Source organism: Delphinapterus leucas, chromosome 17 (assembly GCF_059928025.1).
Source record: "Delphinapterus leucas isolate spDelLeu-1000000601 "Yukka" chromosome 17, BTC_Dleu_Yukka2, whole genome shotgun sequence".
Classification (NCBI taxonomy): domain Eukaryota; kingdom Metazoa; phylum Chordata; class Mammalia; order Artiodactyla; family Monodontidae; genus Delphinapterus; species Delphinapterus leucas.
The window spans coordinates 63076533-63096945 of record NC_143145.1 but is presented as its reverse complement, the minus strand read 5'-3'; the positions used below and the strand labels follow the sequence as shown (position 1 = coordinate 63096945).

The 20413-nt window shown below is 38.5% G+C and overlaps 1 protein-coding gene across 2 annotated transcripts in view; it reads right to left on the bottom strand.

Moving 5' to 3' along the window:
• Nucleotides 1–13249: 13249 nt before the first annotated feature.
• MRPS28 (mitochondrial ribosomal protein S28) overlaps nt 13250–20413 on the bottom strand; it is a 103275-nt gene continuing 96111 nt past the window's right edge. For both annotated transcript variants that reach the window (XM_089899017.1, XM_022555051.3), the window contains one exon: nt 13250–13671. In XM_089899017.1, coding sequence (XP_089755143.1) covers nt 13503–13671 — 169 coding nt within the window. In that variant the 3' untranslated portion in view covers nt 13250–13502. The remainder of the gene's footprint in view (nt 13672–20413) is intronic.

The following is a 20413-nucleotide window of genomic DNA, read 5'->3' as shown; positions in this document are numbered from 1 at the left end:
GCCGCAGAGCAACTAAGCCCGTGAGCCATGGCTGCTGAGCCTGCACGTCCGGAGCCTGTGCTCCACAACGGGAGAGGCCACAACAGTGAGAGGCCTGCATACCACAAAAATAAAAAAAATAAAAAAATAAATAATAAATAATGAGACATCCTTTCAAGTCACACACACAGTCACCTTCTCTGTCCTTGCCCTGCAGGCCAGCAAAAGGCTAAACATGGAGACATGGGCCCAGCAACCAGCTTTTTGCTGGAAAATTACCAGGAGATATGAACCAGACTCATATGGACACCCAAAATATGTTCATATAGCATCATCTTTCAGAGCTTCTGTTCAAAGCCTCTAAAACAAAGTGGTAGCTCAGAAAGCACGGGGTGGCAGTGGAGGCGAAGAGTAGAGGTAGGGAAGAGCAAAATGGACGGGAATCCAGGAGATTATGTGTACCCGTCTTATTGCTAAAACTGTCTGCTTCCCACCTTGGGGGGCAGAGTTTGCAGAACATCTAAACTTTCTCTGTTGATAGAGGATTTTGTACAGTGATGGCCACTGAATCCACTAAATTACATTAAACAGATATAGATGAACATTTTCTCTGTGTCTGACACTGTGTTGGGCACAGAAGACATGACAATGAGTGAAACCTAATCCCTATCTTGGACATATTAACAGTTTATTAAGAGAGTGTAAATAACTCCCTAAGAGATAAATCTACAACGTACTAATAGGCTTCAAAGTCGAAATAATTAATCCAACCATTCTTCCATCCACTTCTTTACTCAGATACTTTAGGCCTGGGAAATTGTACCAGGACACTCAAAATTGATTTGAAACCTAGTCAATTATTTTCTTATTTGTCTTCTCTTTTTTTCTAAAATCTTTCATTTCAATGATAGACTGATAACAGTTTTTAACATCTAAAACAGAGCTGTGGTTCTGGAAAAAATGGATTGGAAGGCTTCAGATAGAAAATAGATATCACAAAATGTATGCACATTTCTACAATTCTACAAAATTGCTCTCAACCCTCTTCCAGGCTACTGTAAAACAAGCATCTAAGTTAGAAACAGAAAAGCACACTGACACCAATAAAAGTGACAGCTGACAGCAGAGAAAGGAGGGGGCAAAAATGTTTAAAACAAATAGAAGAACTGACGGATTGTCATTGAGAGTCATTTAGTGTATAATCAGAATCTCCCAAAGCTAGATTAAGAGCAGCGTGGGGATTCCTAGAAGAAGCAGGTAATTGACATAAGTAAAGAGTATCAGCTGATAGCAAGGGAGGTGATAGGTAACAAGATAAAAACTTCAATGAGTGCAATGATCCTGGGCCACTCAGTAGGAACTGGCAACTCTACCCACCTTAATAATCCCTGGGAAATCACATCATTATGAAATTGTTTTCCATAATGGTGGCCCTGAGTCATAAAGGGAAACTTTAAATCCTGTTCAGTATTCTCTATTTTAAAAAGCAGGAAATGTTTTTGGGGGCAGGAGACTGAGTAATCCATTTTAGAGTTTTGTAGGCAAGATTTTGTTGTGTAGACATTTACATTTTCCCTAGCAACTGGCATCTCTCCGATTAAGCAGAGTTTACCATATTTTTGATCAATAAAATTTTTAAAGAATTTTTTTCTAATAAATGTCAACCATGTGAACATACCATTAGAAATTGTTAGTCAGAAAAATAGTAGATTATGTCTTCCATATTTCTCTAAAATTATTTTTAAGTACTAAACTTGGCTTATACTGGGGAAAGCATTTTGTGTTGAATGTATATTGATGAAGAGATGATAGGGAGAAAATTGAGAGCAGTAGAAACAGCATAAAGAATATGTGGTGTCTTGGCACCTTTGCTAATGCTAGTATGAACTCACTGTGTTTCCAAGTTCAAGCTTGTACTGCTCATCACATGACAGGCTGATAAATTGAGAGGTGAGTTATTGGGGCGAGGAATAGTGACTTTATTTGGAAAGCCAGCAGATCAAGATGATGGTGGACTACTGTCCCAAAGAACCATCTTGCCTGGGGCTTGGATGCTAGTTTCTTTTATAGAACAAAGAGGGGGAGGGGAGGAGGTAAAGCAAAAAGAGGTGATAAGATTTTGCAACTATTTCCTCTTTCTGGCCAGACTCTGAAGAGGATGTGTTAATTTCTTCTTTCCCTGCAGCCATTCACAGGTGGGCCTGATCAGGATGTTTCCTCTGAGCTAAACAAAGTTTTTGAGCTTAACACTCAGGCATGGGAGGCAGGGCTCCCAGAGATGGGCCACTGTGTATACTTTAAGCCATAGGCAACATCCCTTTAGTGATTAACTTGTAGCAACAGCAATTGAATACAAAGGTTAAAGTAAAAGAAATGGATCCAATATGGAGTCTTCCCTATTACAACTGCATAGAGATTTTGTGGTGGAAAGTGGAGGCAGGTCACCACCGATGAAACCATGAGGTTTGGAGAACATTAGGTAATGACCATGCCTCCCTGTATCTTTCTGCAACAGATGTGAAGATTACAGTGTTTTATCCCAATATGCAAATCCTGTCTAGGCTCCAGGGAAGAGGCGTACTTCTGTGGACAGTCCCTGTCTTTCATCGGGAGGAAGATGGCTTTGGAATGGGAAATAAACCCGACAAGCAGGCCCTGACACAGGGGAGAGAGGACACCTAAATTTCTTTGGGCCTTGCTTCCCTGGGCCTTGACTTGGAGCTCTCTAGATATGCTTGAGGTGCTGTGTGAAGGAACACTCTGACGAAAGCAGAAGCTGGTCTCTGTCTTGGGATAGGGCGTTAGGAACATAAGCCAAAACATACCCTCGGGTCCTGTAAGGATGAGCAAGTCTTGTCTAATGAGCTCAAGTTCTTTGTTATAGGTGAGTTCAGAGTCTGTTTCCCTGAATAACCATGGAAACTTTGTAGAGTCTTCCCTAAACATTACAGACTCAAGTGGTCATCCAATCCACACTGTAAACAGCCATGACGGATTACTTCCTAGGCTTAGAGAATTATTTAAAGATAGCCACTGCAAAGTTAATTCACCTCACATGAGTAAGACTTTAAGTTGTGGTTTACCAGAGGATCCCACTTTATAATCACTTTCCTTCTTGCCCTTATGGAAGAATGTCTTTTCTAGTTCTTGCTCCACACCTGTCAAGGAACGTTTAAGTTAGAATATGTGGAGGCTGATTCTAGTATCCACTTGGTAGATTTTCCAGGACTTTTTCTGGTCCATTAGTCGTTTCAAATTCTGTTAACACCTGCACCAGAGGATGAGTGGGAAGGGAGAGGTGTTAACAAAGATAGAAATGGCTAATGGCCCAGAATATTTTTTAAAAACAAAATTACAGGCATGGGATTACCTTAAATTGTAATCTATTTTGTGGTTCTATTTTGGAAATTTACTAGTGCATTGGTCATCACTAAATATATCTAAAAGATAGTTATGCAGCAACATAACTCAGACGTACCATTATTTCCCACCAACAGGCTTGCAGCATTTACCCACAATCCTTGTCTCAGCTGCCCGCCTGAGTGGAATTCCCACTGCTTTGGTATGGTTTTGGGAGTTAGGACATCATTTTTATCTACTGGCTTCTGTGGTATTTACTGCATCTAAAAATGAAGGATTCTGCATTTAAATGTTGCCTGGAAAAAAAACACAATATCTTGCTTTCTTTTATTCATTTGAAGTAATTATTGCTATCACAGTCTCATGTGCATTTTTCCCAAACCATAATGATTTGAGACTTATAGAGTATGGTAAAAAAAAAAAAAAAAAGTTGGATTGTTTTTTCAAGCAGGCAATTTTGTGAAGCAAATGGTAGTAATCTGAGCCACTTTTTGGTTTCTAAAGATTTCATCTGTCCACAGGATGATTTCAGGGTCCCATATAATTTCTTACCTGGAGGCTAAGATCCTATGTTCAAAATCCTGTTTTCCATTTCCCACACATAGAACGCAGGTGTGAGAACATAAAATCACACACTTTCATTCATAGAGTTTCCTACATCCTTTGGCTTAGAGCATCTCTGAGTTCTTTGTAATTAGTTTAAAAGAAACATGGGGGGAAGTTACAGTCTTTTCAAATAAACTACAAGTTTCCCTTAGGAATTTATACTAAAATGTGTATTTATTTTTAAAACCAAATGATATGAATATAAGAAATGCAATACTGGGTCAGCCCAATGGTCTAACCAGCCTGTGGTTTCAAAGTCTCTTAGTATTCCATTAATGTTGGCCTCAGAAGTTTTGGGATTCATTTCAAACTCCCTGGTTTCCTTTATTACTCAAATCTGGGTTTACCATTCATAGATTTGTCTAAATGTTTCCTGAACTTACTTATATCTTTTAGCTTATATCAATTATAGAAACGAGTTCCCCAATAGCAAGGGTTCTACACCCTATCCATCATGAGACTATAGCAAGGGTTCTACTACAGGGGAGTGGAGAATTGGGGTGAGTAATCCAATCTATCATGGTTGTCCTCTTGGTTACAACTATTTACATCCTACTCACATGAAAAACTTATTCACTCCTATCCAATGACTGCCCCTTCCCCTAAGCCTTATCCAATTATGGTATCTGCAAAAAATCCAGGATCTTTTGATCTCTATGAAGTCCAGACCCTGCTACTCTTGACCCAGAGACCTATAAACTAAATAGAAAATTATCTGCCTTCCACGTACCTGAGGCAAGCAGCTTCTAAAATGAGTCCAATGGTCCCCACCTCTTGGCATTCATAGCCTTGAGTTATCCTCTTCCCTTGAGTAACTTGCTTCTAACCAATAGAATATGGCAACTTTAAGGGGATGTCACTTTTGTGATTAGGTCACATAAGATAGTGACTTCCATCTTGCCAGCAGATGGATCTCTTTTTATCTTGATGGCTTTGTTGAAGCAAGGTGCCATGTGGAGGAAGCTCTGAGGGCGACCTCCACTCAAAAGCCATCAAGGAGTTAAGGCCTTCCGTATAGGAGCCCTCAGAAAACTGAATCCTGCCAACCATGTAAGTGAGCTTGGGAGAGGACCCTTCCCCAGTCAAACCTTCAGATGAGACCCCATCCCTGGCTGACAACTTGAATGAAGGCCTGTGACAGACTCAGAATCAGAGGACCCAGTTAAATTGTGCCTGGGGTCCTGAAACCACAGAAACTGTGACATAAAAAATGTGTCTTGTTTTAAACTGCTAAATTTGGGGGTAATTTTTTACTTAGCAATATATAATTACTATAACACTTAATGTGTAACGGTGGAACATGATGACTGCAATAAATACTCCAATTTGAAAAGGTAAAGAATAGAGGGCACACAGCAATCACTGGACCACAGCAATTTTAAAATCCTAGTAGGTAAATGTTACGGGATTCCCATCTTAAGGTAAGGGGTGTTCCTCGATTAGACCCCTATTCTGCCTCACAGGGTTGGCTCTCAGGTCCATCTTTCGCCACTGTTCCTGGCTTCTCAAGGGGTCCTTTCTGTTCTGTCATACTCCTTGCCATCTTGTGAAGAGAACATAAGAAGAACATAAGAACATATCAGCTAAGCCATTTTTAAAGACCCCTTCCTGGCTGTAGGAGTTGGGGTTCATGAAATCTTTTTATATCTTGAACAGTTCCAGTCTCTTTTAGTCTAGACTGGAAGCACTTCTGTCAAAAGGTATCTCCCCAAAACTTTTTGAGCTTTCTACTTATTTGATTCCAATAAACTTCATATGCAAAAGGCACACCAACAATTTTTTTTTTTGAGGTAAGCCTTTATCTCTCTAAACTTAATTACTTCACTTTGGGCACATTCAGGCTTCTGTGACACTTTGCCCTTATGATTTCTGTGAGTTCTTCTGTCCATCTGAAAGAATCTGCTAGACATATTTTAGTCCTTTCAAAAGTCCTTTCAAGATGTTTTAGCTACATTCTAGATTTGGTCTTTACCCTGAGGTCACGTCAACACTGTAGATTTCACTTTTGCTTGAGCAATGTTTTAATGCCTACACCCTTGGTTTGATACAATTTTTCCTGAATTCAACTATTTCTTGTAGTACCATATTAAATGCAGCTTATGCTTCCAACATTCCGCCTCAAAATTTTTTGCCAAATGTCTCTGTTAATTAGGTATGTTTTCTATCTTCTAAGTTACCTCAGGTGACAGTTTTACCAAATGTCTTGCTACTACTTAACACAGGCTGCTATTTTTCTAGTCCCCCATAACAATTTTCCTGCTGCCTACCCCCCAATCCCAGGACCAATGCCACTTCTAGGTACTAATTTCTGTATCAGTTAGCTATTGCTGCTTAACAAACAGCCACAAAAATGTCAGTGGTTTACAATAAGCTTTCACTTCACTCACTGGTCTACAAGTCTGGGATGGCTCTGTTTCAGGCTGTGGGTCCAATAGGCTTGGCTCTGCTCTGAAGGTCTGTGCCATAGAGCAAAGCCAAACACTAAAGAATGTTTCAGCCTCTGTTCACTGTCACTAAGATCCCACTGGCCAAAGCAAGTCATATGCCCAAGTCCAAAGTCAAGGGGTAGGAAAGTATAATTCATCATCATAAGACCACGCTGAGAGTATGCATTTACAGTATTACTACACTGAAGGGAAGAATTGAGATCAATGATTCAATCTTTCACACTAAGTAAAATTTTATTTGAATGAGGGTTTCTGTGCCCATAAATGTCTTAAATTCCTGGCCTAGATGATTTCTAAAGTCTTTCCTAGTTGTTTGAAACACCATGGAAATAGAAAGAACACTTGCATGGAAAAGGGCAAATCAGCAAATACAGAAAGAGGCCAGTTCTTTTTGGCAAAGCACTGGGGGTGGTTATGGGTTTCATCAAACACCTGAAAGGAGTGCAAGAAAGGAGGTTGTGAAGATGCTGTACAATGAACCAGCTTATCTTGAATCACCCCATTACTTATTATGGGATAGCATATTTTTCTTTCATGCCGTTAAGTTGTTTAGGTCACAGACCCATTCAATTGTTAAGTTCAAAAATATATTCTAGCACAATGTTCACAGCAGCATTATTCACAGCAGCCAAAACCTGGAAACAACTCAATGTCCATTGATAGATGAATGGATAAACAAATGTGGTACATACATACAATAAATATTATTCAGCTTTAGAAAGGAATGAAATTCTGATACATGCTGCAACATGGATGAACTCTGAAAACATTTATGCTAAGTGGGATAAACCAGACATGAAAGGATTAATATTGTATGATTTCACTTATTGTACAACACTACCTAGAGTAGTCAAATTTATAGACAGAAAAGTACAATAGAATGATGGTTATGGGGGATGGGGGCAGAGAGAAACAGGGAGTTATTGCTTAATGGATAGAGAGCTTCAGTTTGAGATGATGAAAAAGTTCTGGTGATCAATAGTGGTCATGGTTGCACAACAATGAGCATGTATCAATACTTAAAGCCACTGGATTGCACACTTAAAAATGGTTAAAATGATAATTGTACATTAGGTATATTTTACCACAATTTAAAAAAAGGATTTGCTTCATCAAAAAATATACTTTTTAATTTTATTTATTTTTATTTTTTTAACATCTTTATTGGAGTATAATTGTTTTACAGTGGTGTGTTAGTTTCTGCTGTATAACAAAGTGAATCAGCTATATGTATACATATAACCCCATAACCTCTCCCTCTTGCGTCTCCCTCCCACCCTCCCTATCCCACCCCTCTAGGGGGACACAAAGCACCGAGCTGATCTCCCTGTGCTATTCAGCTGCTTCCAACTAGCTATCTATTTTACATTTGGTAGTGTATATATGTCCATGCCACTCTCTCACTTCGTCCCAGCTTACCCTTTCCCCACCCCGTGTCCTCAAGTCTATTCTCTATGTCTGCATCTGTATTCTTGTCCTTCCCCTAGGTTCTTCAGAAACTTTTTCTTTAGATTCCATATATATGTATTAACATGCGGTATTTTTTTTTTCTTTCTGACTTACTTCGCTCTGTATGACAGTCTCTAGGTCCATCCACCTCATTGCAAATAACTCAATTTTGTTTCTTTTTATGGCTGAGTAATATTCCATTGTATATATGTGCCACATCTTATTTATCCATTCATCTGTCGATGGACACTTAGGTTACTTCCATGTCCTGGCTATTGTAAATTGTGATGCAATGAGCACTGTGGTACATGACTATTTTTCAATTATGGTTTTCTCAGGTTATGTGCCCAGTAGTGGGATTGCTGGGTCGTATAGTAATTCTATTTTTAGTTTTTTTAAGGAACCTCCATACTGTTCTCCATAGTGGCTGTATCAGTTTACATTCCCACCAACAGTGCGTGAGGGTTCCCTTTTCTCCACACCCTCTCCAGGATTTATTGTTTGTAGATTTTTTGATGATGCCCATTCTGACTGGTGTGGGGTGATATCTCATTGTAGCTTTGATTTGCATTTCTCTAATGATTAGTGACGTTGACATCCTTTCATGTGTTTGTTGGCAATCTGTATATCTTCTTTGGAGAAATGTCTATTTAGGTCTTCTGCCCATTTTTGGATTGGGTTGTTTGTTTTTTTGATATTGAGCTGCATGAGCTGCTTGTATATTTTGGAGATTAATCCTTTGTCAGTTGCTTTGTTTGCAAATATTTTCTCCCATTCTGAGGGTTGTCTTTTCGTCTTGTTTATAGTTTCCTTTGCTGTGCAAAAGCTCTTAAGTTTCATTAGGTCCCATTTGTTTATTTTTGTTTTTATTTCTCTTACTCTAGGAGGTGGGTCAAAAAGGATCTTGCTGTGATTTATGTCATAGAGTGTTCTGCCTATGTTTTCCTCTAAGAGTTTGATAGTATCCGGCCTTACATTTAGGTCTTTAATCCATTTTGAGTTTATTTTTGTGTATGGTGTTAGGGAGTGTTCTAATTTCATTCTTTTATATGTATCTGTCCAGTTTTCCCAGCACCACTTATTGAAGAGGCTGCCTTTCCTCCATTGTATATTCTTGCTTCCTTTATCAAAGATAAGGTGACCATATGTGCATGGGTTTATCTCTGGGCTTTCTATCCTGTACCATTGATCTATACTGCTGTTTTTGTGCCAGTACCATACTGTCTTGATTACTGTAGCTTTGTAATATAGTCCAAAGCCCGGGAGCCTGATTCCTTCAGCTCTGTTTTTCTTTCTCAAGATTGCTTTGGCTATTCGGGATCTTTCGTGTTTCAATACAAATTGCAAAATTTTTTGTTCTAGTTCTGTGAAAAATGCCAGTGGTAGTTTGATAGGGATTGCATTGAATCTGTAGATTGCTTTGGGTAGTATAGACATTTTCACAATGTTGATTCTTCTAATCCAAGAACGTGGTATATCTCTCCCTCTGTTTGTATCATCTTTAATTTCTTTCATCAGTGTCTTATAATTTTCTGCATACAGGTCTTCTGTCTCCTTAGGTAGGTTTATTCCTAGGTATTTTATTCTTTTTGTTGCAATGGTAAATGGGAGTGTTTCCTTAATTTCTCTTTCATATTTTTCATCATTAGTGTATAGGAATACAAGAGATTTCTGTGCATTAATTTTGTATCCTGCTACTTTACCAAATTCATTGATTAGCTCTAGCAGTTTTCTGGTAGCATTTTTAGGATTCTCTATGTATAGTATCATGTCATCTGCAAACAGTGACAGTTTTACTTCTTTTCTGATTTGGATTCCTTTTATTTTTCTTCTCTGATTGCTGTGGCTAAAACTTCCAAAATTATGTTGAATAATAGTGGTGAGAGTGGGCAACATTGTCTTGTTCCTGACCTTCGTGGAAATGGTTTCAGTTTTTCACCGTTGAGAACAATGCTGGCTGTGGGTTTGGCATATATGGCCTTTATTATATTGAGGTAAGTTCCCTCTATGCCTACTTTCTGGAGGGTGTATATTCTAAAGCTAAATATGAATAATTAGGGTAATCTACACCACTGTACCTCTCTACATAATGGAAAACTAAAGAGTTGGCTACATTAATTAATTAAATCTTAGGACAAATAAAAATGAAATTGGGAAGGGCTGAGAAACTTATGACATATTTATATTTCAAATAAAATTATACACCTACAAAGATATGGTAAACCTGTCATGACTGATAATTCACTTATTTCAAGTTTATATTCTTGCTCAGAAAACCAAAAGACAAATCAGAACTGTAGTTTTTATACATTGGCTCTTGGATGTTTGGAAACTGTGGTAGGCATAAAAACACACTATTCAGGTCTCCCTCAAAAAATAAATAAATAAAGGGGGTGGGAAGAACCTTTGTGAGGTGATGGATGTGTCTATGTCTTGATGGTGTGATGGTTTCATGGCTGTAGACTTCTCCTCAAACTCCTTGAATTGTATATATTAAATGTGTACAGCTTTTTACATGTCAATCATACCTCAATGAAGTGGTTTAAAGAAGAGTGAGAGTCTGATTTGTGGAGTGTACGTCGTAGACAGCCTCTAGCTGCTGTACCTTCAGGATCCACCAACAGTGTTCATGCTGAGGTGATACACTGAGAATCTCCAATGATGGAGCTTGGTGGGAGTACCAGAGATGGACCATTCCTACTTAATACAGGACTCGTCTAATGGGTCATCTTTGTTCTGGGGTGCTTGACCTACATAATTTGTGAAGTATGATGAAGTGTTTATGATTTGCAAGTTTTTATATTACATCAGGACCTCTCCCATGAATTCCAGATCCATGTATCCAACTGCCTGCAGAACATCTCCACTTAAGTCGTTAATAGGCATCTCAAATTTAACGAGTCCAAAACAGCCCTCATAGTCCCCCTCAAACCTGCTCTTCCCTTTCCAATTAAAGGCAATTCAATTCTTCTAGTTGCACAGGCCAAAAACCTTGGAGTCATCCCTCACTCCTCTCTCTATCACACACTCCATATCTAATATGCTAGGAAATACCACGGTCTCTACCTTCAACATATACTCAGATTGCAATCACTTCTCACCACCTCCACTGCTACTCCACTGGTCCAAGCTACCAGCATCTCTCACCTGGATTGCTGCAAAGTCTCCTAACATTTTGCTGCTGCTGCCCTTGTTCATCTTCAGTCTACCCAGCTAGTACAGGATCCAGTGAAATTGTCAGTCAGATTATACCCTTCCTCTGCTGAGAATCCTGCAAAGACCCTCCACCCCAATCAGAGTAAATAAAAGCCAAAGTTCATACCAGGACCAACAAGACCTCCCTCACTTCTTCAGGTTCATCTCCTATTCCTCTTATGCTCAGTTATGATGGCTTCCTCCCAAGCCCCTTAAATGGGACAAGCACAATCTGGTCCTTTGTAGTAGCTGTTCCCTCTGTTAGAATACTCTTTCCCAGGGACTCATGGGACTAGCTCCTTCAATCCTTCAGTTATTATCCAAGTGAATTCCTGGTAACTATATACAGGGATGGATGTTAACTAGACTTACTGTGGTGATCATTATGCAATATATATAAATATTGAATCATTCTGTTGTATACCTGAAACTAATATACCATTATATGTCAATTATATTTCAATAAAAAAATCTCTTTAAAGAGCTTTTTCTAAATACCGTATCACTGGAAAAATAAAATCTTTTACATCAAAAAAAAAAAAAAGTAAATTCTGAGGGTTTCCATTGACAGCACAACCTAAATTTCAGTCTATCACTCTGATACCTCATAACCCCAGTCCTTGCTTTATTTTTTTAATTGAGATATAATTGAAATACATTAGTTTCAGGTGTACAGAATGATTTGATATTTGTGTATATTGGGAAATGATCACCACAATAAGTCTAGTTAATATCCATCCCTATACATAGTTTAAAATTTTCTTCCTTGTAATGAGAACTTTTAAGATCTACTCTCCTGGGCTTCCCTGGTGGTGCAGTGGTTGAGAGTCCGCCTGCTGATGCAGGGGACACGGGTTCATGTCCCGGCCCGGGAACATCCCACATGCTGCGGAGCGGCTGGGCCCGTGAGCCATGGCCGCTGAGCCTGCGCGTCCAGAGCCTGTGCTCCGCAACGGGAGAGACCACAGCAGTGAGAGGTCCGCGTACCAAAAAAAAAAAAAGATGTACTCTCTTAGCGACTTTCAAATATACTATACAGTATTATTAACTATAGTCACCACGCTGTACATTACATCCCCATGGCTTATTTATCTTATGGCTGGAAGTTTGTACTTTTTGACCCCTCTCACGCATTTTGCCCCCTCTCCCCACCACCAACCCCTGCCCTGGAACTACCAATCTCTTCTCTGAATCCATGAGCTCTTTTTCTTAGATTCCACATATAAGTGAGATCTTACGGTATTTATCTTTCTCTGACTTAATTCACATTGCACAATGCCTTCAAGGTCAATCCATGTTGTCAAAAATGGCAAGAATGGGCCTCCCTGGTGGCGCAGTGGTTGGGAGTCCGCCTGCTGATGCAGGGGACACGGGTTCGTGCCCCAGCCCGGAAAGATCCCACATGCCGCAGAGCGGCTGGGCCCGTGATCCATGGCCGCTGAGCCTGCACGTCCGGAGCCTGTGCTCCGCAATGGGAAAGGCCACAACAGTGAGAGGCCCGCGTACCGCAAAAAAAAAAAAAAAAAAAAGGCAGGATTTCCTTATTTTTTAATGGCTGAATAATATTCCATTATGTGTATGTGTGTGTGTGTGTGTGTGTGTGTATCACAGTTTCCTTATCCATTAATCCACTGATGGAAACTTAGGTTGCTTCCATACCTTGGCTATTGTAAATAATGCTGCAATGAACATGGGGGTGCATATATTTTTGAGTTAATGTTTTCATTTTCTTTGGAAATACCCACAAGTGGAATTACTGGATCATGTGATAATTCTAATTGTTTGAGGAACCCCCATACTGTTTGCCATAGTGGCTGCATCAACTGACATTCCTACAAACAGTGCACAAGGGTTCCCTTTTAAAACTCCACATCCTCGCCAACACTTGCTATTTCTTGCCTTTTCATGACAGCCATTCCAACAGGTGTGAGGTGGTATCTCGCGGTTCTGACATGTTTCCCTGACTTTGAGCACCTTTTCATGTACCTCTTGGCCATCTGTATGTCTTCTTTGGAAAAATGTCTATTCAGATCCTCTGCCCTTCCTGCTCTATTTCTGTCCTCAGCACACATCCCTAACATACTATATATCAATATTTTACTTATTTGTATCAATTTCCCCCAGCCAGAGGTAAGCTCTACTAGGCAAGCAATTTTGTCTAACTTGTTTTCTGCTGTTTCTTTAGTATTTAGAACAGTGCCATGCACAAAGAGTGCACTCAAAACATATTTATTGAATGACAGAGTTTCTCAGTACAGTTTACACTATTCCAATCAAAGGAAAGAATGGGTATAAAAACAGGAGGAGGAGAGCTACACCTAAAGAAAATTCTGACAAATAAGAGCTATAATTATAGCTTGCATTTACTATGTCTTCTCCAATCACTTATTCATAATTATCTAATGGCATTCGTGATGAATACCTGGGTTCAACAAAAAAGGAGTGAATACGCTAAGCAAAGTTCATTTATTTTTCACGATGTTCTTCTTTTGATTTTGAGTCTTTACTCTCCTGGAGTCCTAACAGAATTGCTTCAGCCTCTAGGATAGTTGTATCTGTTGTGGCTCCCAAGAACCTAGATGTAAGTTCAAGATCTAATAGTCGCAGCCGGACTCTGGTTCCTTTCTGGTATTTCCTAAATAGTAAGAAAAAAAAATTCCATTAATTCTGAATATCACTAAATGAACAACTACTTTAAAGTAAAACCCAAATTCTAATTTTGTGTTGGCTCAAGATAACATAATTAACACTAGTATATGAGAAATAGTTGTTTTTGACAGAAAAGTAATTTAGTTGTATCAGAATTTTCATCTTAAAGCTGCCTTTAAAGATTTTATAACCTAAATAAAAATGTATTCCAAACTGAAATTCAAACAAGTTGGTTCTTGAAACTGACATTTATTTTAATGTCAGTTATTTTTAAAGTCAAAAAGTATCAAGGGGAAAAAATGTTTTCAGAAACATTTTGTCTTCTAAAATTAAAATCTTCTTTTAAAGTAAAAGAAATTTTACAAAAACAAAATGGAAAACAGTCTAAGGGCAAAGTACTTAGTACTGGGGATTGATTGAACTGTAACTAAAGTATAATGCTGGGCATAACATGCATGACGGCTCAATTTGGTCAAAAAAATTATTCAAGTATTTCATAATACCAAATGAAAACTGATACTCATTTGTCTTTCTTCCTTGATCAATTATTTTAAGAGTTTAACATCAACATTATGAAAAGGTACAGGAGAGTGAAAATATGGCTACTGAATGAAAACCACAAATCTTTAAAAATCTAAAAATATATACCTAGAGTACTCTAAGTCTTAAAATTAAAACAATTTTATATAAACAGAAAATGAAGAAACAGAGTTCTCCAAAAAAGTCACTGGAAAATGATTTTAGTAGACCATATAATGAACAATGTTTGATTAGGTATTCTGGAGGAATTTATAAGTGGTCCATCAAGTTTAGGCTATTTGGCTTTTTTTTTTTTTAAGTTATTTTTCTTTCTGGTTACAGAAGGAAATGTCCTTTTGTAAAATTTGGAAAATCATGATGTCAGTCACATTTAGTCAGTCACATATAGTCCTTCTATATGTATGTTTATGTATATATGTACATGGGTGTGTGTATCTGACGGCATAGACCTTACTTTCTGTCTCTGTTTAAAAAAATTAAAGAGATATCCTAGAATATTAAGGCATAGCTTTATATTCTTAGAAAACAGCAGTTATAGAACACATTCCATATGAATTAACCACTGGGAAAACAAGCTAGTTCACAGACAAGGTAAAGCTGAACACTATTTTCTGCATTACTTGGAGCTGTAACCTGTGTTCTAATGGAGTCTTTCATTTGTCCTTACAGCACTACTCCAGTGATTCATTTAATCAGCTTTGATTCACGTTGACCACCTTCCTCCCTGCCACCCCCCGCACAACATCCAATTAATTATCAAGTTTTGTTCATTTTTTAACACAGATATTTCTTGAGCTTAGCTCTTCAGATCTCATCATCCTTAGCTAAAGCTTGAGGTAGGACCTGGTCTTCCCGGAGCCCACCTTCCTAGTCTACCTCTCACGATGGTTCCGTATCTGCTCTGCTTATGTGGAAATGGCCTAACGTCCATTCCCACACACTTCTACTGCTCTGCACCTTTGCTTCTGTTGTAGCACTGCTTGGCCTTTCCTTCTAAATAAATCCTATTGATTCCTAAGTATCCAGGTAGAATGCATCAAATGCAGCTCCTGAAAGCCTCCACATTCCCCTTATCAGAATGCAGATTCTGTCATTGGAATTGCCAAGGAAGACAGAGGTTTTGCAGTCACAGACTTGGATGCAAATCTGAGTCCTGCTACTTACGAGTTGGGTAACCTTGGGTAACTTGCTTTCTCTGAACCACAATTCCCTCATTTATATAACAGACTTCGACCACTTGGCAGGTTTGCTGGGATGGTTAAATGGGATGATATTATATATTGAAAACGCACAGCCCAGTAAGTGCAAATGTCAGTGCCCTTCACTCACCTGTATTGGTTAACTGTGTAAATCTCCGATTTCTCATTAGATCGAATACTCCCCAAGATCTGGCACTGTATTTATCTCTGTATCCTTCCAGTGCCAATGCAGCAGGTCCTCAAATGTTTGTCAATAAATTAACAAGACGCTTGCTGGCAAAAGCCACCACACCGACTACCTAGGCTTTCCATTCTCTTGGCCTTAGCAGCTGTGTGGCCTGGCTCATTTACTTAACCTCTCTGAAGTTTGCCTGGCACAGTGCCTGGTGCACAGTAGTTAATAAAGTTAGTTCTCTTCTCCTTCCATTATTCATATCTGGCCTATAAACAACCATGATGAAGGGGAACAGTGACTTTTTATGAAAAGGGTTGAACATTCACAAACACTTGGGACACAACTTCTGGGCACGGTCTCACTGAAGGGGAAGCTCTCAGTGTAGATGGTTCTGTGTCATAAAATGCTAGCAATCTCCCGTTAAAAAATAAAATCAGAAATACCATGAGTGCACAGTATGCTTGGTAGTTTATGGAAAGGAAAACTTTTTTTAGGTGTAGTAGCCTTTAATAATATGAAAGTTTTGTCTTCATCTCTAAAAATTATGCAAATTCTAGAAGTTATCCAGTGAGTTGGTAAAGGAGATGAAAAATGGAGCTGCAGGACTTTACGTGTGCTAAATGAATGAAGAATCACCCACATGTATATACCTTGCACTAAACAAAAAAAACCTCTAGAAGATTCTCTGACTTCTGCTACCTGGAAGTAGCTGTTTCTACTTTTATGGTACTTAATTTTCACTGTGCATTATTTCTATGTGTTTCTTCCCTAGCAGACTACAGGTTCGTTATGGGCAGGGCTTTAATCACATCTGCCTCTCTTACAGTACTGAGATGTATACATTTCATTTAATGTAGCCTTTTGAACAGTGGTTTTTCACTTTCCAGTACATCAGAAGCACCTGGGGTGCTTATTAAAAATGCAAATGAGGGAAGCAACCCCAGAGAGTGAGCTGGCAAATCTAGGGTGGAACTTGGGAATTTCCCTTTTTAACAAGCTCCCCAGGTGATTTGGATGCAGTCTTCTCTGATCAGCATTTGAGAAAAATCTGGCCTAGAATTACCTTTATTGTATACAAGACACAGCATCCTACACACATACAAAAGGCCAGTAAAATGAGGACCTCTGACAGGACTTTGTGGCCACCATTAACAGCCTTTGAGGGTAACAGATGTTTCCTATAAGTGATGAAAAAGCCAACAGGCTTTAGGGTGAGTAATTTAAACAGATCAAAAAAAAAAAAAAAGGTCAGGGAATGACAATATATAATGGAGAAAGGCACCTAAGAACAGTCCCTTGAACAAAGCCTACTGACAGCGGGGGTGGGGCTGCCTCTCCCAGACACAGACTGTCCTTTCTGGGAGACCTGGGACATGGAAAGGTTAGCATAGTCCTCACTCAACAGGAATAGGAGCCATACAATTAATGTGGAGTTTATCCGCGCTTTAACTTTTCTTTTTTTTTTTTTAACATCTTTATTGGGGTATAATTGCTTTACAATGGTGTGTTAGTTTCTGCTTTATAACAAAGTGAATCAGTTATACATATACATATGTTCCCATATCTCTTCCCTCTTGCGTCTCCCTCCCTCTCACCCTCCCTATCCCACCCCTCCAGGTGGTCACAAAGCACCGAGCTGATCTCCCTGTGCTATGCGGCTGCTTCCCACTAGCTATCTACCTTACGTTTGTTAGTGTATATATGTCCATGCCTCTCTCTCGCCCTCGCGCTTTAACTTTGAAACACTTTATTAAAGGGAAGTAAAGAAATAACTAATGTATTTCTGAGAACTCCATTTCTGCCAATGAAATGTGAGGTGAACCTTCAGTATTGTAGTCTTTGACAATCACTTAATACTACTTAGTCTTCCCATTTGGGTTTCCACTGTTCCACATAACAAGATTTAAAATGAAAATGTCAGTAAACTCTTTCCCCAGCTTGTTCATGCAGTTCTTAAATGGTCTGTTTATTCAAAGATTTGGGCCTAAGTATAAATATCCAGAAGAGGCAATGTGGTGGTCAAGACTCTAGACTCTGGAGCCAGATGGCCAGATGTGTGCCCAGCTCTATCCATAAATCTGCAACTCTGAGCTGTTACTTCATCTCTCTGTTTCAGCTTCCTCATTTGTAAAATGGGAATAATTATGCCTTCTAGGTTCCTATGAGCATGAAATGAGTTAACACCTGCCAAGCCCTTATAAATACTCAATAAATGTTAGCTACCATCATCAGTCACCACCACCACCACCACCATCACCACCATCAAAACAAACCCAGTGACACCTGATGCTCCAGCCTTGGTGTGATGGGGAGTACAAGAGCAGTCCCAGATATAATTCCAAGTGATAATTAAACCAATGAAGGATTTCTGTAGAAGGTATGTTTGGAGGGTGAGTTTTCTTTCAATAATTTGCTTTGATTCAAATCTTATTTCAATGGTATAAGCATTCCTCTCTCAAAATGTATTATATAATGTATATAACATGCAATATATATAAATACATTATAAATGTCCTACAAGAAAGAAAACAATTTCTCTTGAAATGGATGCTGAATTTCCTTTGAAGATGTGAGGCAAAATAGCACTGAACAAAAGCAAGTAAAATTCGGAGAACTGCACATTTAACAGTCCACACTTCCCAGCATTAACCACAATATAACTGAAAACAAGAAAGTAGAATATATTGTCAGTCACAGTGACTTATCTATTCTAGTATTCTTTATGACAGTGGTTCAAGGAACACTGAGGATTGAGGGGCAGGTAGAGCTGTCTAATTTTACCTGTCTCCTATCACTCTTCCTTAATTCTTGACGGAGTTAAGCTGTCAATGAATCTATTTTTAGCACATACTATTTCTTGGAAGGGGAAGATGATCATCTCAATAGGTTCATTATTTTTTCTTCCAAGAAGCATTTTTTAGCTTCCTTTAAAATTTACCATTTCATGCTGGAGAGGGTGTGGAGAAAAGGGAACCCTCTTGCACTGTTGGTGGGAATGTAAATTGATACAGCCTCTATGGAGAGCAGTATGGAGGTTCCTTAAAAAACTACAAATAGAACTACCATATAACCCAGCAATCCCACTACTGGGCATATACCCTGAGAACACCATAATTCAAAAAGAGTCATGTATCACAATATTTATTGCAGCACTATTTACAATAGCCAGGACATGGAAGCAACCTAAGTGTCCATCAACAGATGAATGGAGAAAGAAGATGTGGTACACATATACAATGGAATATTACTCAGCCATAAAAAGGAATGAAATTGGGTCATTTGTAGGGACATGGACACATCTAGAGACTGTCATACAGAGTGAAGTAAGTCAGAAAGAGAAAAACAAATATTGTATATTAACGCATGTATGTGGAACCTTAGAAAAATGGTACAGATGAACCGGTTTACGGGGCAGAAGTTGAGACACAGATGTAGAGAACAAACGTATGGACACCAATGGGGGAAAGCCGCAGGGGGGTGGTGGTGGTGGTGTGATGAATTGGGGGATTGGGATTGACATGTATACACTGATGTGTATAAAATTGATGACTAATAAGAACCTGCTGTATCAAATAAATAAAATAAAATTCAAAAATTAAGGGAAAAAATTTACCATTTCAATAGTAGACTTAACTTCTAACCTAATCAACCATCCCCTTTCTTTATATACAAGACACTATCTCCTCTATGTCTTCTTTCTATAATGAGGTTTTATTATTTTAAAATTTTAATTAGTTTTTCCTCATTCCTTTGATTACATCAATGGACTCTTCCTTCTAAAAATGCACAAATACCCATAATTTTGCTACAATTTTAAGAGGTTCACAGGTTACCTGAAGGTCATCTACGGACCTATAAGATTACAAAGTTTTGTGCTAGATTTTAAGTCTGTTAATATTTCTTGAAGTGAAAGAAATGGGTTCTCATTCCATCTACACAACAACATTGCCTTGTGATAATTATGTCTGTTGTTTAATTCCCAATGTGTTTCTTAATGAAACCTAGGACTTCAATGAACAAGCTCACTGGGCCACTGCTCCCAGCCACACAGTTGGTAAGTGATAGACCCAACCTCTATCATGGCCTCATTTTCTAATGGATATAAGACAAAAGTCCATGGCATATGTAGAGAAGGAATTTTTCTTTCATTACCCATGTCACTTCCTTAAGTTTAAAACTATTAGGAATCAATAAGGACAGGTGTTAAACAGAAAATTAGGTCCACAGAAACATAATATTTTCACTTTAAAAAATATGGAAAAGGGGGGTAAGGGGGGGAGGGATAAATTAGGAATTTTGTATTAGCAGATGCAAACTACAGTATGTAAAATAAATAAACAAGGTCCTGCTGTATAGCACAGGGAACTATATTCAATGCCTTGTAATAAACTGTAATGGAAAAGAATATGAAAAAGAATATATATACATGTATAACTGGATCACTTTGCTGTATACCAGGAACTAATACAACACTGTAAATTATACTTCAATTAAAAATAAATAAATAAAATAAACATGGAATAAAAAGATAAATCAATAAAATGTATCCAACAAAGGAACAGGCTTGAGATGACTCTTAAGAAGCTGAATGGGTCCCACCATCTTGAATATTTATACCATAAATGTTTGTTTATAGCAAATAATTATATCAAAATGTGTTGGAAATGTTCAGAAGTACTGTATGGCAATGATCAGGTTGCCATTTAGTAGGGGTGGATGGGATGGAGACATTCTGTAATGCACAGAACTCTTCCATACAACAGAGTTGTCCTGCATCTGTGCCAGACATTGATGTGGGTGAAAAACCTGCTTAT